General features: G+C 42.8%; 1 protein-coding gene across 4 annotated transcripts in view; it reads right to left on the bottom strand.

The window, feature by feature from the left end:
• DLG4 (discs large MAGUK scaffold protein 4) overlaps positions 1-14,187 on the bottom strand; it is a 236,365-nt gene that overhangs the window by 209,780 nt on the left and 12,398 nt on the right. For all 4 annotated transcript variants that reach the window (XM_067469691.1, XM_067469690.1, XM_067469689.1 and 1 more), the window contains exons 2-3: positions 6,219-6,335; positions 2,210-2,280 (exon numbers count right to left, since the gene is read on the bottom strand). In XM_067469691.1, the coding sequence (XP_067325792.1) occupies positions 2,210-2,280; positions 6,219-6,335 (188 nt within the window). The remainder of the gene's footprint in view (positions 1-2,209; positions 2,281-6,218; positions 6,336-14,187) is intronic.

Here is a 14,187-nt window from a genome sequence, read left to right on the forward strand (position 1 = left end):
CACCCTTACCTTCCCGTTGGAGCGGTAACTATTGATCTACTCACATTTGCATGTTTTCGAACTGCTAGGTTGGCAGAAGCTGGGGCTAATAGAGGGAGCTCACCCCGCTCCCCGTATTCGAACCTGTGACCTTTCAATCAGCAAGTTCAGTAGCTCAGTGCTTTAACCCACTGCGCCACCGGGGGCTTATTATTATTATTATTATTATTATTATTATTATTTATATAGTATCTCCCAATATTATTATTCTTACTGACTTCTGTTGCTATCGATCAGAGAGCGTACATCTCAGACACTATGGGTCATCAAGGCAAAATGTGTAACATTTCCCTATCTACACTATAGAATTAATGCAGTTTTATTCCACTTTATTATAGAAATCCTGGGAGTGGTAGTTTGACAAGGTATGTATTTTCTGCCAAAGAGGTTTGGGGCCTCACCCAACTACAAATCCCATTCAAGAGCATTTGAATTGTACAGTCTGGAAAGACAGAGGATTAGACTAGATGGCCTTTAGGAGTCCCCTTCTAAATCTGTATAACATTTCCATAAGGGCGCATCTACACTACAGTTTTATTCCACTTTAACTGCTATTGAAATCCTGGGAGTTGTAGTTTGACAAGGTATTTTCTGCCAAAGAGGTCTGAGGTCTCACCCAACTATAAATCCCATTCCAGAGCATTTGAATTGTATAGTCTGGAAAGACAGAGGGTGAGACTACATGGCCTTTGGGGGTCCCCTTCTAACTTCTAACTAAGGATGCATCCACACTACAGTTTTATTCCACTTTAACTGCTATTGAAATCCCGGGAGTTGTAGTTTGACAAGGTATGTATTTTCTGCCAAAGAGGTCTGGGGCCTCACCTGTCTACCTACCTATCTACCTGTGCCAAGTTTGGTCCAAATTTATCATTGTTTGGACCCACAGTGCTCTCTGGATGTAGGTGAACTACAACTCCCAAACTCAAGGTCAATGCCCACCAAACCCTTCCAGTATCTTCTCTTGTCCATGGGAGTTCTGTGTGCCACCCAACTACAAATCCCAATCTACAATCCAACTACAAACCCAACTACAAATCCCAATATAGCACATTTGAATTGTATAGACGTGCAAGACAGAGGGTGAGACTAGATAGCCTTTAGGGAGCCTTCTAACTCTGTGTAACATTTCCCTAAGGGTGTATCTACACTACAGTTTTATTCCACTTTAAGTGCTGTTGCAACCCTGGGAGTTGTAGTTTGGCAAGGTGCATATTTTCTGCCAAAGAGGTCTGCGGCCTCACCCAACTACAAATCCCATTCAAGAGCATTTGAATTGTATAGACGTGCAAGACAGAGGGTGAGACTATGTGTCCTTTAGGGATCCCCTTCTAACTCCGTGTAAAATTTCCCTAAGGGTGCATCTACACTACAGTTTTATTCCACTTTAACTGCTATTGAAATACTGGGAGTGATAGTTTAACAAGGTGCATATTTTCTGCAAAAGAGGTCTAGGGCTTCACCCAACTACAAATCCCACTCAAGAGCATTTGAATTGTATAGTCTTGAAAGACAGAGGGTGAGACTAGATGGCCTTTGGGGGACCCCTTCTAACTCTGTTCATGGCCAAAATCTGGCCTATGCCAGGTCTACACTGACCATTTAACACAGTTTAGAACTGCATTACAAGGCAGCGAAAATGGGGTCATAATTAAAGAGTTAGATATAGCTTTCAGAAGGCAAAATGGGCCACCAGAAACGGAGAAAAGAAGGTCTCTGATCGTTTACGTCTCGTTTTTCTCTCTCCCGGCGGAGAAGCATAAAGATTAATTAACCAAAAGTTCCCGCAATTAGTGATAAAAATTCCCCCGATGGCCGCTCATCGCTCCTGATGAGAACATGAGCAATATGACTCTTTTTCCCCATCTCCACTGTAGAATGAATGCACTTTGACACTGCTTTAACTACCATGGCTATGGACTCCTGGGAGTTGTAGTTTGACAAGGTCTTTCTCTTCCTCGGCGACAACTCCTAGGATCCCATCGTGGCATCAAACTGCATTCATTCTACAATGGAGATGCACCCTCAACCTGTATATTGTCAATAGTGATAGATTGAATATATCAATGCACTTTGTACATGCTCAGAGGCACTTTTGAGTTAGGAGGAGGAAATGTAGGAGCGGGGAAAAGAAAGCAAGGGAAACCGGCCAATCAATGGGAAGCCTTACCTTACAGCGAGACCTCCGCGAAGTCGGGGGGCGGGCCTCCGAAACCGTGACTTCATAAAACTCTTGGATATCTAGTCCACCAAGTACGCGAGAGGGAAGGAAGAGAAGTAGTTATTAGCACATTTTCCCCACTGATTGGATTTATAGTTTGGTATGGCTTCCAATAGTATTTTCTGTTGGGATTCTGTGTGGGAAGTCTGGCCCAGTTCTATCATTGGTGGGGTTCAGAATGCTCTTTGATTGTAGGTGAACTATAAATCCCAGCAACTACAACTCCCAAATGTCAAGGTCTATTTTCACCAAACTCCACCAGTGTTCACATTTGGGCCTATTGAGTATTTGTGCCAAGTTTGGTCAAGATCTATCATTGTTTGAGTCCACAGCGGTCTCTGGATGTAGGTGAACTATAACTCCAAAACACAAGGTCAATGCCCACCAAACCCTTCCAGTATTTTCTGTTGGTCATCGGTGTTCAGTGTGCCCAGTTTGGTTCAATTCCATTGTTGGTAGAGTTCAGAAAGCTCTTTGATTGTAGGTGAACTATTACTCCCAGCAACTACAACTCCCAAATGTCAAGATCTATTTCCCCCCAAACTCCACAAGTGTTCACATTTGGGCCTATTGAGTATTTGTGCCAAGTTTGGTCCAGATCTATCATTGTTTGAGCCCACTGTGCTCTCTGAATGTAGGTGAACTACAGCTCCCAAACTCAAGGTCAATGTCCACCAAACGCTTCCAGTATTTTCTGTTGGTCATGGGTGGTCTGTGAGCCAAGTTTCATTCAATTCCATTGTTGGTGGAGTTCGGAATGCTCTTTGATTCTAGGTAAACTATAAATCCCAGCAGCTACAACTCCCAAACTCAAGGTCAATGCCCACCAAACGCTTCCAGTATTTTCTCTTGGGAATGGGAGTTCTGTGTACCAAGTTGGTTCTATTCCATTGATGATGGAGTTCAGAATGCTCTTTGATTGTAGGTGAACTATAAATCCCAGCAACGACAACTCCCAAATGTCAAGGCCTATTTTCCCCCAAACTCCATCAGTGTTCACATTTGGGCATTTTGAGTATGTGTCCCAAGTTTGGTCCAGATCCATTATTGTTTGAGTCCTCAGTGGTCTCCAGATGTAGGTGAACTACAACTCCAAAACTCAAGGTCAATGCCCACCAAACCCTTCTAGTATTTTCTCTTGGGCATGGGAGTTCTGTGTGCCATGTTTGGTTCAATTCCATTCATGATGGAGTTCAGAATGCTCTTTGATTGTAGGTGAACTATAAATCCCAGCAACTACAACTCCCAAATGTCAAGGACTATTTTCCCCCAAACTCCATCAGTGTTCACATTTGGGCATTTTGAGTATGTGTCCCAAGTTTGGTCCAGATCCATTATTGTTTGAGTCCTCAGTGGTCTCCAGATGTAGGTGAACTACAACTCCAAAACTCAAGGTCAATGCCCACCAAACCCTTCTAGTATTTTCTCTTGGGCATGGGAGTTCTGTGTACCAAGTTGGTTCTATTCCATTGATGATGGAGTTCAGAATGCTCTTTGATTGTAGGTGAACTATAAATCCCAGCAACTACAACTCCCAAATGTCAAGGCCTATTTTCCCCCAAACTCCACCAGTGTTCACATTTGGGCATATTGAGTATTTGTGCCAAGTTTGGTCCAGATTTATCATTGTTTGAACCCACAGTGCTCTCTGGATGTAGGTGAACTACAACTCCCAAACGCAAGGTCAATGCCCACCAAACCCTTCCAGTATTTTCTGTTGGTCGTGGGAGTTCTGTGTGCGAAGTTTGGTTCAATTCCATCATTGGTGGAGTTCAGAATGCTATTTGATTGTAGGTGAACTATAAATCCCAGCAACTACAACTCCCAAATGTCAAGGTCTATTTTCCCCAAACTCCACCAATGATCTCATTTTGGCATATTGAGTATGTGTGCCAAGTTTGGTCTAGATCCATCATTGTTTGAGTCTCTGGATGTAGGTGAACTACAGCTCTAAAGCTCAAGGTCAATGCCCACCAAACCCTTGCAAGGTGGGCCAAGCCTGTCCTTCCGACCACAAAGTACAGTATTTCTAAGGTGAAAGCACACCCGAAGGCGTCACGGCTCAGCTCCCGACTCCGTATCCCATCCTCCCCTCCCCTTCCCCGGCTCAGAGGTAATTATAAGATGCAGATTACACGCTATATTTAGGCCACCTTGCAATACCAAAGCCCTCTTCGCTTGGGCTGCTGCAAGAAGAAGACAAAGCAAGGAAGAGGGGTGCGGGGTCCCAAAGGACTACATATCCCATCATCTTCCCCTTTCCTCCCTCTCTTAAGAGAGTTGCCATCAAACTGCGACAGTGGATTATTATTATATACATAGATAAAAAGATATTGAAGATATAAACACTATGGAAGGAAGACAGTTTGACGGCGCTTTGTAATTGAAATCATGGGAGTTGTAGTTTCCCAAGATCTTTTGTTGCTTTCTCTGCCCCAAACTACAGCTCACAGTATTCAATAGCATTGAGCCATGGCAGCCAAAAGTGATACCAAACTGCATTAATAAAAATGCACCCTAAGTCAGCAGTGTATCCGTTCCGTGGTTTTAGTCCGAACTTTAAAGGAGGATTATTAGTATTATTTTTTTCAAAATCCAAAAAAATGAGTCACTTGTGGATTGAAAGACCCCATTTGCCAAATTGAGCAGTGTCTTTACAATTCGGACTAAAACCCGGAATGGATTTCCCACCAGCAGCTTCCTGCCCTCTCCAAAAATGGTTGGACTCCAACACCCATTATTCTACACTTATGTTGTAAGGGGATGCTGGGAATTATAGTCCAACAATAATAATTAATAATAATGCCTTTATTATTATTATTATTATTATTATTATTTCCAGATATTGTTGGACTACAACTCCCAACACCCCAGCAACACCTGGAAATACTCCAAACTACAAATCCCTTGCAGTTAAAGTGATATAATTCTATAGGAGAATTCATAGGATGCCAAAGAAGTTAAAGTAGAATGGTGGTGCTATAAATCCCAAGTATGTAAAGGACCTTTCTCTTTTTTCCTTGGGCACGGTCCCTGGCCTTGGAAACCACAACTTCTTAGAAATCATACGGTGCAAAGCCAATTCAGTTGGAATAACGGGTGCTATAAATCCCAAGTATGTAAAGGCCCTTTCTCTTTTTTCCTTGGGCACAGTCCCTGCCCACCTAGCAAGGCCTTGGAAACTATAACTGCTTAGAATTCATAGGATCCAAAGCCAGTTCAAGTAGCATAACGGGTGCTATAAATCCCAAGAATGTAAAGGCCCTTTCTCTTTTTTTCTTGGGAATGGTCCTTGTTCGCCTAACAGAACCTTGGAAACTACAATTGCTTAGAATTCATAGGATGCAAAGCCAGTTCAGTTTGAAAAACGGGTGCTATAAATCCCAAGTATGTAAAGGCCCTTTCTCTTTTTTCCTTGGGCATGGTCCCTGCTTACCTAACAAAGCCTTGGAAACTACAACTGCTTAGAATTCATAGGAAGCAAAGCCAGTTCAGTTGGAATAATGAGTGCTACAAATCCCAAGTATGTAAAGGTCCTTTCCCTTTTTTCCTTGGGAACGGTCCCTGTTCGATTAACAAAGCCTTGGAAACTACAACTGCTTAGAATTAATAGTATGCAAAGCCAATTCAGTTGGAATAACTGGTGCTATAAATCCCAAGCATGTAAAGGCCCTTTCTCTTTTTTCCTTGGGCATGGTCCCTGCTTACCTAACAAAGCCTTGGAAACTACAACTGCTTAGAATTCATAGTATGCAAAGCCAGTTCAGTTGGAATCACAGGTACTATAAATCCCAAGTATGTAAAGGCACTTTCTCTTTTTTCCTTGGGAATGGTCCCTGTCCACCTAACAAGGCCTTGAAAACTATAACTGCTTAGAATTCATAGGACGCAAAGCCAGTTCAAGTGGAATGACAGGTACTATAAATCCCAAGTATGTCAAGGACCTGCCTCTACTCACCCAGCAAGGCTTGGAAGAGTTCGCTCTGGAAGATCCCCAGGAGTTTCTCCGCTTTGTGTCGGAAGTTCTGGTCCAACAAGAGGGATTCTTCCATCAGGCGCAAAGCGGCCGCAGTATCTGGAAGGAAAAGAGAGGCGTAGATTCAAGGAGAGGGAATTGTAGCATCCAAAGGGACCTCCAGGGGTCATCTAGCCCAATTCAGAACTGGAACCCATCATGAAGGAGTCTTCTATTGGAGCAGCTCTAGCCATCAAGAAGGTCTTCCGAGACTTTTGTGAAATCGGAAAGGGGGGACATGTAGAATCCAAAGGTATCCCAAGAGGTCATCTAGTCCAACCCACATTTTATTAAAGAGCCCATTATCTTCTGTTGCCAGCTTTTGGGAAAAGGATGACCTTTGAGATCTCCAGAATCAGAATTTCCAAAGACTTTTGGAAGCATAATTTTTTTGGAGAGATTTTGGAGATTTTGAGATTTTTTGGAGATTAATTGACATTCATACCATTTGAATTGATAAAGTATGTAAAGTCTGATCTTCCTAAGAAGAGTTAAAAACCCATTTGAGTCAATCTTCTCCTCAGTGATAAATATCCACTAGTATTCATGCAAGGCAAATTAGGCTTCTCGGTTGTTAGACTGATATACCCGGTTATCTCTTTGAACTGTTAAGAACAAAGATTATGCCAATGCACAAAATATATTGCAGATCTTCAGAAGTGTTGTTTCAGTTGCCCAAAAAGCATCGACTCTCCTATAAAATATATTTGGGTTATTGTAGGTTTTTCGGAGGGGCTATATGGCCATGTTCTAGAGGCATTCTCTCCTGACGTTTCGCCTACATCTATGGCAAGCATCCTCAGAGGTTGTGAGGTCCTCTGAGGATGCTTGCCATAGATGTAGGCGAAGTGTCAGGAGAGAATGCCTCTAGAACATGGCCATATAGCCCGAAAAAACCTACAACAACCCAGTGATTCCAGCCATGAAAGCCTTCGACAATACAATGTAATGTTCGTTTGTGGGATATACCTAACTCAAAAAAACACTGGACGAATAGACACGAAATTTGGACACAAGACACCCGATCAGGCCAACGAGTGACCATCACTAAAAAACCAGTGAAAAATACAGCGGAAGGGACTTTAAAAAGCCAAAAAGCAAAAAGATGCTACAGTGCATGCACAAATCTCTTAGGAAGACAAGTGGGCAAAGACCACCAGCATTGAAGCGATGCTCCTCCGCCATCAACTCTGCTGGACAAGCCACATTGTCCGGATTGCCCAATCACCGTCTCCCAAAGCATTTGCTCTATTCCCAACTCAAGAACGGGAAATCTAATTTTGGTGGTCAGGAAAAGAGATTGAAAGATGGGCTCAAAGCCAACCTCAAAAACGGTATCATAGACACAGAGAATTGGGAAGCCCTGGCCCTTGAGCACTCCAGATGGAGGTCAGCTGTGACCAGCAGTGCTGCAGAATTCAAAGAGGCACGAATGGAGGGTGAAAGAGAGAAATGTGCCAAGAGGAAGGCACATCAAGTCAACCCTGAAGGCACGTCAAGCCACCTTCTGTCTGGAAACTGATGTCCTCACTGCAGGAGAACATGCGTATCAAGAATAGGGCTCCATAACCACCTACAGACCCACAGTCAAGACCCTCCACTTGGAGGACCATCCTTAGAATCCTAGAGTTGGAAGAGACCTCCTGGACCATCCAGTCCAACCCCATTCTGCCAAGAAGCAGGAATATTGCATTCAAATCACCCCTGACAGATGGCCATCCAGCCTCTGTTTAAAAGCCTCCAAAGAAGGAGCCTCCACCACACTCCGGGGCAGGGAGTTCCACTGCTGAACAGCTCTCACAGTCAGAAAATTCTTCCTAATGTTCAGGTGGAATCTCTTTTCCTGTAGTTGGAAGCCATTGTTGGAAGTTGGAAGCTAGTCTCCAGGGCAGCAGAAAACAAGCTAGCTCCCTCCTCCCTAGGATTTCCCCTCACATATTTATACATGGCCCGCATCATGTCTCCTCTCAGCCTTGTCTTCTTCAGGCTAAACATGCCCAGCTCTTTAAGCCGCTCCTCATAGGGCTTGTTCTCCAGACCCTTGATCATTTTAGTCGCTCTCCTCTGGAGACATTCCAGCTTGTCAATATCTCTCTTGAATTGTGGTGCCCAGAATTGGACACAATATTCCTGATGTGGTCTAACCAAAGCGGAATAGAGCATGGGGAGCATGACTTCCCTAGATAGTCCCTAGAGGACTATGGTCCTCTTGATGCAGGCCAAAATCCCATTGGCTTTTTTTGCCGCCACATCACATTCCTGGCTCATGTTTAACTTCCTGTCCACGAGGACTCCAAGATCTTTTTCACATGTACTGCTCTCGAGCCTTGGGACCAGATTATTTATTATTTTACTCTGTTATTATTATTTTTATTGCATTTATTATTTTACTCTATTTATTGTTAGTACTACATTTATCATTTTACTCTATTATTATTACATTATTATTTTACATTATTTTTGTTGTTATTATTACATGTATTATTTTACTCTATTATTGTTATTATTACATTTATCATTTTACTCTATTATTATTACATTAATATTTTACCTTATTATTGTTGTTATTATTACATTTATCATTTTACTCTATTATTATTACATTATTATTTTACTTTATTATTATTGTTATTACATGTATTATTTTACTCTATTATTGTTGTTATTATTACATTTACTATTTTACTCTATTTATTACTGTTATTATTACATGTATTATTTTACTCTATTATTATTACACTTGACAGATTAGAGAGATGGGCCAAAACTAACAAAATGAAGTTCAACAGTGACAAATGCAAGATACTCCACTTAGGCAGGAAAAACGAAATGCAAAGATACAGAATGGGGGACAATGCCTGGCTCGAGAGCAGTACGTGTGAAAAAGATCTTGGAGTCCTCGTGGACAGCAACTTAAACATGAGCCAGGAATGTGATGTGGCGGCAAAAAAAGCCAATGGGATTTTGGCCTGCATCAAGAGGAGCCTAGTGTCTAGATCTAGGGAAGTCATGCTCCCCATGCTCTATTCCGCTTTGGTTAGACCACACCTGGAATATTGTGTCCAATTCTGGGCACCACAATTCAAGAGAGATATTGACAAGCTGGAATGTGTCCAGAGGAGGGCGACTCAAAGGATCAAGGGTCTGGAGAACAAGCCCTATGAGGAGCGGCTTAGGGAACTGGGCATGTTTAGCCTGAAGAAGAGAAGGCTGAGAGGAGATATGATAGCCATGTATAAATATGTGAGAGGAAGCCACAGGGAGGAGGAGGGAGCAAGCTTGTTTTCTGCTTCCCTGGAGACTAGGACGCGGAACAATGGCTTCAAACTACAAGAGAGGAGATTCCATCTGAACATGAGGAAGAACTTCCTGACTGTGAGAGCCGTTCAGCAGTGGAACTCTCTGCCCCGGAGTGTGGTGGAGGCTCCTTCTTTGGAAGCTTTTAAGCAGAGGCTGGATGGCCATCTGTCAGGGGTGATTTGAATGCAATATTCCTGCTTCTTGGCAGAATGGGGTTGGACTGGATGGCCCAGGAGGTCTCTTCCAACTCTTTGATTCTATGATTCTATTATTTTACCTTATTATTGTTATTATTATATTTATTTACTATTTTACTCTATTTATTACTGTTATTATTACATTTATCATTTTACTCTATTATTATTACATTATTATTTTACCTTATTATTGTTATTATTACATTTATTATTTTACTTTATTATTATTACATTATTATTTTACCTTATTATTGTTATTATTACATGTATTATTTTACCTTATTGTTATTATTGCATTTATCATTTTACTCTATTATTACATTATTATTTTACTTTATTATTGTTGTTATTATTATTACATGTATTATTTTACTATTTATTATTGTTGTTATTACATATATTATTTTACTTTATTATTGTTATTATTACATATATTATTTTACTCTATTATTACTGTTCATATTACATTTCCATTCTTTTACTCTATTATTATTATTATTATTATTATTATTATTACATTTATTATGTTACTCTCTTTATTATTCTTGGAAGGATAGATACACACATTTACACTGAAGAACCTTAGAATCAGAGTTGGACAGTCTTACCTTAAATTACAGTTTTATGTAAATATTCAAAAACATTTACCCTCCTGTTGCCTCAATTAATGCAATTTTATTGGTATCTATTTATATTTTGAAATTTACCAATAGCTGCTGCCTTTCCCACCCTATACTCGAGTCAATCCGTTTTCCCAGTTTTTTGTCGTAAAATAAGGTTTCTCGGCTTATATTCGGGTTGGCTTATACTGGAGTATATACGGTATTTATACTTGCATACCAAAAAAATCCAAAATGGTGATGGCTACGAAAGTCACTTCTGCTTTTGGATGGTTCTGTGCACACAAATTGTGTCCCAAAATATGATATATACAACTGTCTTCCAGTTGTGTGCACAAGGTGTATACGAAGAGACATAAATTAATCTCATGTTTACATTTGGGTCCCCATCTCCAAGATGTATCTCATCCTATTTGTTCTGTCGCCGTTGGACCTGTAATTAATTGACTTTAAAGAGAGGATGTGTAACCTTTGCCCAGCGGGAAGCCAGGGGCCTAAGGAGAAGTTCTCAGAGGTTTCCACCACAAAGAGTCTTCAGATGTATTGTCGAAGGCTTTCATGGCTGGAATCACTACGTTCTTGTGGGTTCAGTTCATCTTGTCCTCCAAGATGAACTGAACCACCTCAACTGGGCTCTCCAGGCCAATGGAGACTCCACCTTAGACATCAGAAGAGCTTCAAGACCAAGAACAAGCCACGAGAGTCAAGACGAAGGTCCACCCAGAGGAAAAGTGTTCCTGCCATACATCAAGGGAACCACTGACCGCATAGGGAAACTGATGAGGAAACACAACATACAAACAATCTCCAGACCCACCAAGAAAATCCAACAAATGCGACGTTCAGCAAAGGACAAGAGGGATCCTCTCACCTCTGCAGGAGTCTACCGTGTACCATGCAGCTGTGGACAAGAAGTCTCCATAGGGACCACCAAACGCAGCCTTGCCCAGACACGCATCAAGGAACATGAAAGGCACTGCAGACTACTCCAACCAGAGAAGTCAGCCATAGCAGAGCACCTGATGAACCAACCTGGACACGGCATATTATTTGAGAACACAGAAATGCTGGACCACTCTCACAACCACCATGTCAGACTACACAGAGAAGCCATTGAAATCCACAAGCATGTGGACAACTTCAACAGAAAGGAGGAAACCATGAAAATGAACAAAATCTGGCTACCAGTATTAAAAAACTCTAAAATTACAACAGCAAAACGGCAGAGAGGAAACAACCAGGCACATCTTAACACCTCTCAACAAAAGGTTTTCCCAGGCTCAGGCAGGCCTTCAAATGCTAATGAAGGTGGTCAGCTGAAACATTCACACCTAGCTCCAGCAGAGAAGAGCTCTTTGCCCCACCCCAGTCATTCCACAGATATATAAACCCACTGTCCTATTTCCAACAGACCTCACTACCTCTGAGGATGCTTGCCATAGATGCAGGCAAAACGTCAGGAGAAATGCCTCTAGACCAGGCATGGGGAACCTTCGGCCCTCCAGGTGTGGTGGACTTCAACTCCCACAATTCCTTGAGGCCAAGGTAAGCCTTTGGGGCGAATGCCGAGCCTCAAGGAATTGTGGGAGTTGAAGTCCACCACACCTGGAGGGCCGAAGGTTCCTGACCCCTGCTCTAGAACATGGCCCTATAGCCCGAAAAAACCCACAAGAACCTAGTCTTCAGATGGCTTGAAAAGTGCAACAAAGTCCTTTATTAATGAACAATCAAACAGGAACTTCTCTTATTTTCAGTAAAGTTAAGCAAATGATTCCAAGCTTTCAGGGAATTCGTGAATTCCTAATCTTGCCCACGAAGGACAGGCAACTGACTTCAATCACCTTTTCTTTAAAGGAAAGTCCCCCTTCTTAACTTCTCCCAAGGTGACTGAAATCCAACCCTCACTGATGTGGGCTCCACTACCGGGTTGAACTGCTTCTCGAACGCTGAGTGGACCTACCAGCAAGGCAGTGGCTGTTCTCCAGCTGGAGTTCTTTAGTCTTTAAGGCTGTTTTCCTGGAAATTCTTAAAGCTGTGGGAATGCTTTCCTGGAGTTCTTAAAGGTTGAAGCTTTTGTACGGGGGAAGTTACACACATCCTATACATAAGTTAACCTGGCTGAGACTAACTAACAAAATGACTCACTTCCCTTTCCAATTACCCTGAGCAAAGGGCAGGACCAAAACTTAACGATGATAGACAGGTGGCCTGCCCTATGACTGCAGCCAAAAGAAGCCACCTATCTGCAGAGTCCCTGAAACTTACTACAAACAAACATTCAATGCAAAGCAAACAAAATTGGAGCTCCTGGTACATCTGGTCCAGAACACTATTCATATATACAAATACAGGTATTCCGAACTCCGACATCCAAAACACGATAGTAAAGATATGATACAATATCTTTACTATCGACACGATAGGATAAAAGGGAAGGCAATAATATCAACATCCTCTTGAAAATAAGGACTCACATGTTGAACTTGACTGCGTTCCTTAAGGAAATATATAATTATTCACATGTAAACACACTTCTATGGCGCAGTGGGTGAAACTGCTGAGTGGCTGAGCTTGTTGACCGAAAAGCTTAGCAACTGTCTGGATGAGGATGAACAAGTTGGAGATCAATCCCGACAAGACAGAGGTCCTCCTGGTCGATCGTAAACCGGATCGGGGTATAGGGTGGCAACCTATGTTGGACGGGGTTACACTCCCCCTGAAGTCCCAGGTCCGCAGTCTGGGCGTCTTCCTGGACGCATCACTGACGCTTGAGGCTCAGGCGTCGGCGGTAGCCGGGAGGGCCTTTGCACAATTAAGACTTGTGCGCCAACTGCGCCTGTACCTCGTGAAGGCAGATCTGGCCAGGGTAGTCCAGGCCTTGGTCACCTCCAGATTGGACTACTGTAATGCACTCTATGTGGGGCTGCCCTTGAAAACGGCCCGGAAATTTCAATTGGTCCGACGAGCGGCGGCCAGGTTGTTAACTAGTGCTCCTTACAGGGAGCGGTCAACCCTCCTGTTCAAGGAGCTCCATTGGCTGCCGTTCATTTTCCAGTCCCAATTCAAGGTGCAGGTTCTTACCTACAAAGCCCTAAACCAGTGGTTCTCAACCTGGGGGTCGGGACCCCTGAGGGGGTCATGAGGGGGTGTGAAAGGGGTCGCCAAAGACCATCAGAAAACAGTATTTTCTGTTGGCCATGTGGATTCTGTGTGGGAAGTTTCATAGAATCATAGAATCAAAGAGTTGGAAGAGACCTCCTGGGCCATCCAGTCCAACCCCATTCTGCCAAGAAGCAGGAATATTGCATTCAAATCACCCCTGACAGATGGCCATCCAGCCTCTGCTTAAAAGCTTCCAAAGAAGGAGCCGCCACCACACTCCGGGGCAGAGAGTTCCACTGCTGAACGGCTCTCACAGTCAGGAAGTTCTTCCTAATGTTCAGATGGAATCTCCTCTCTTGTAGTTTGAAGCCATTGTACCATTGCGTCCTAGTCTGCAAGGAAGCAGAAAACAAGCTTGCTCCCTCCTCCCTGTGGCTTCCTCTCACATATTTATACATGGCTATCATGTCTCCTCTCAGCCTTCTCTTCTTCAGGCTAAACATGCCCAGTTCCCTAAGCCGCTCCTCATAGGGCTTGTTCTCCAGACCCTTGATCATTTTAGTCGCCCTCCTCTGGACACATTCCAGCTTGTCAATATCTCTCTTGAATTGTGTTGCCCAGAATTGGACACAATATTCCAGGTGTGGTCTAACCACAACAGAATAGAGGGGTAGCATTACTTCCTTAGATCTA

The sequence above is a fragment of the Anolis sagrei genome, chromosome 6 (assembly GCF_037176765.1).
Source record: "Anolis sagrei isolate rAnoSag1 chromosome 6, rAnoSag1.mat, whole genome shotgun sequence".
Taxonomy (NCBI): domain Eukaryota; kingdom Metazoa; phylum Chordata; class Lepidosauria; order Squamata; family Dactyloidae; genus Anolis; species Anolis sagrei.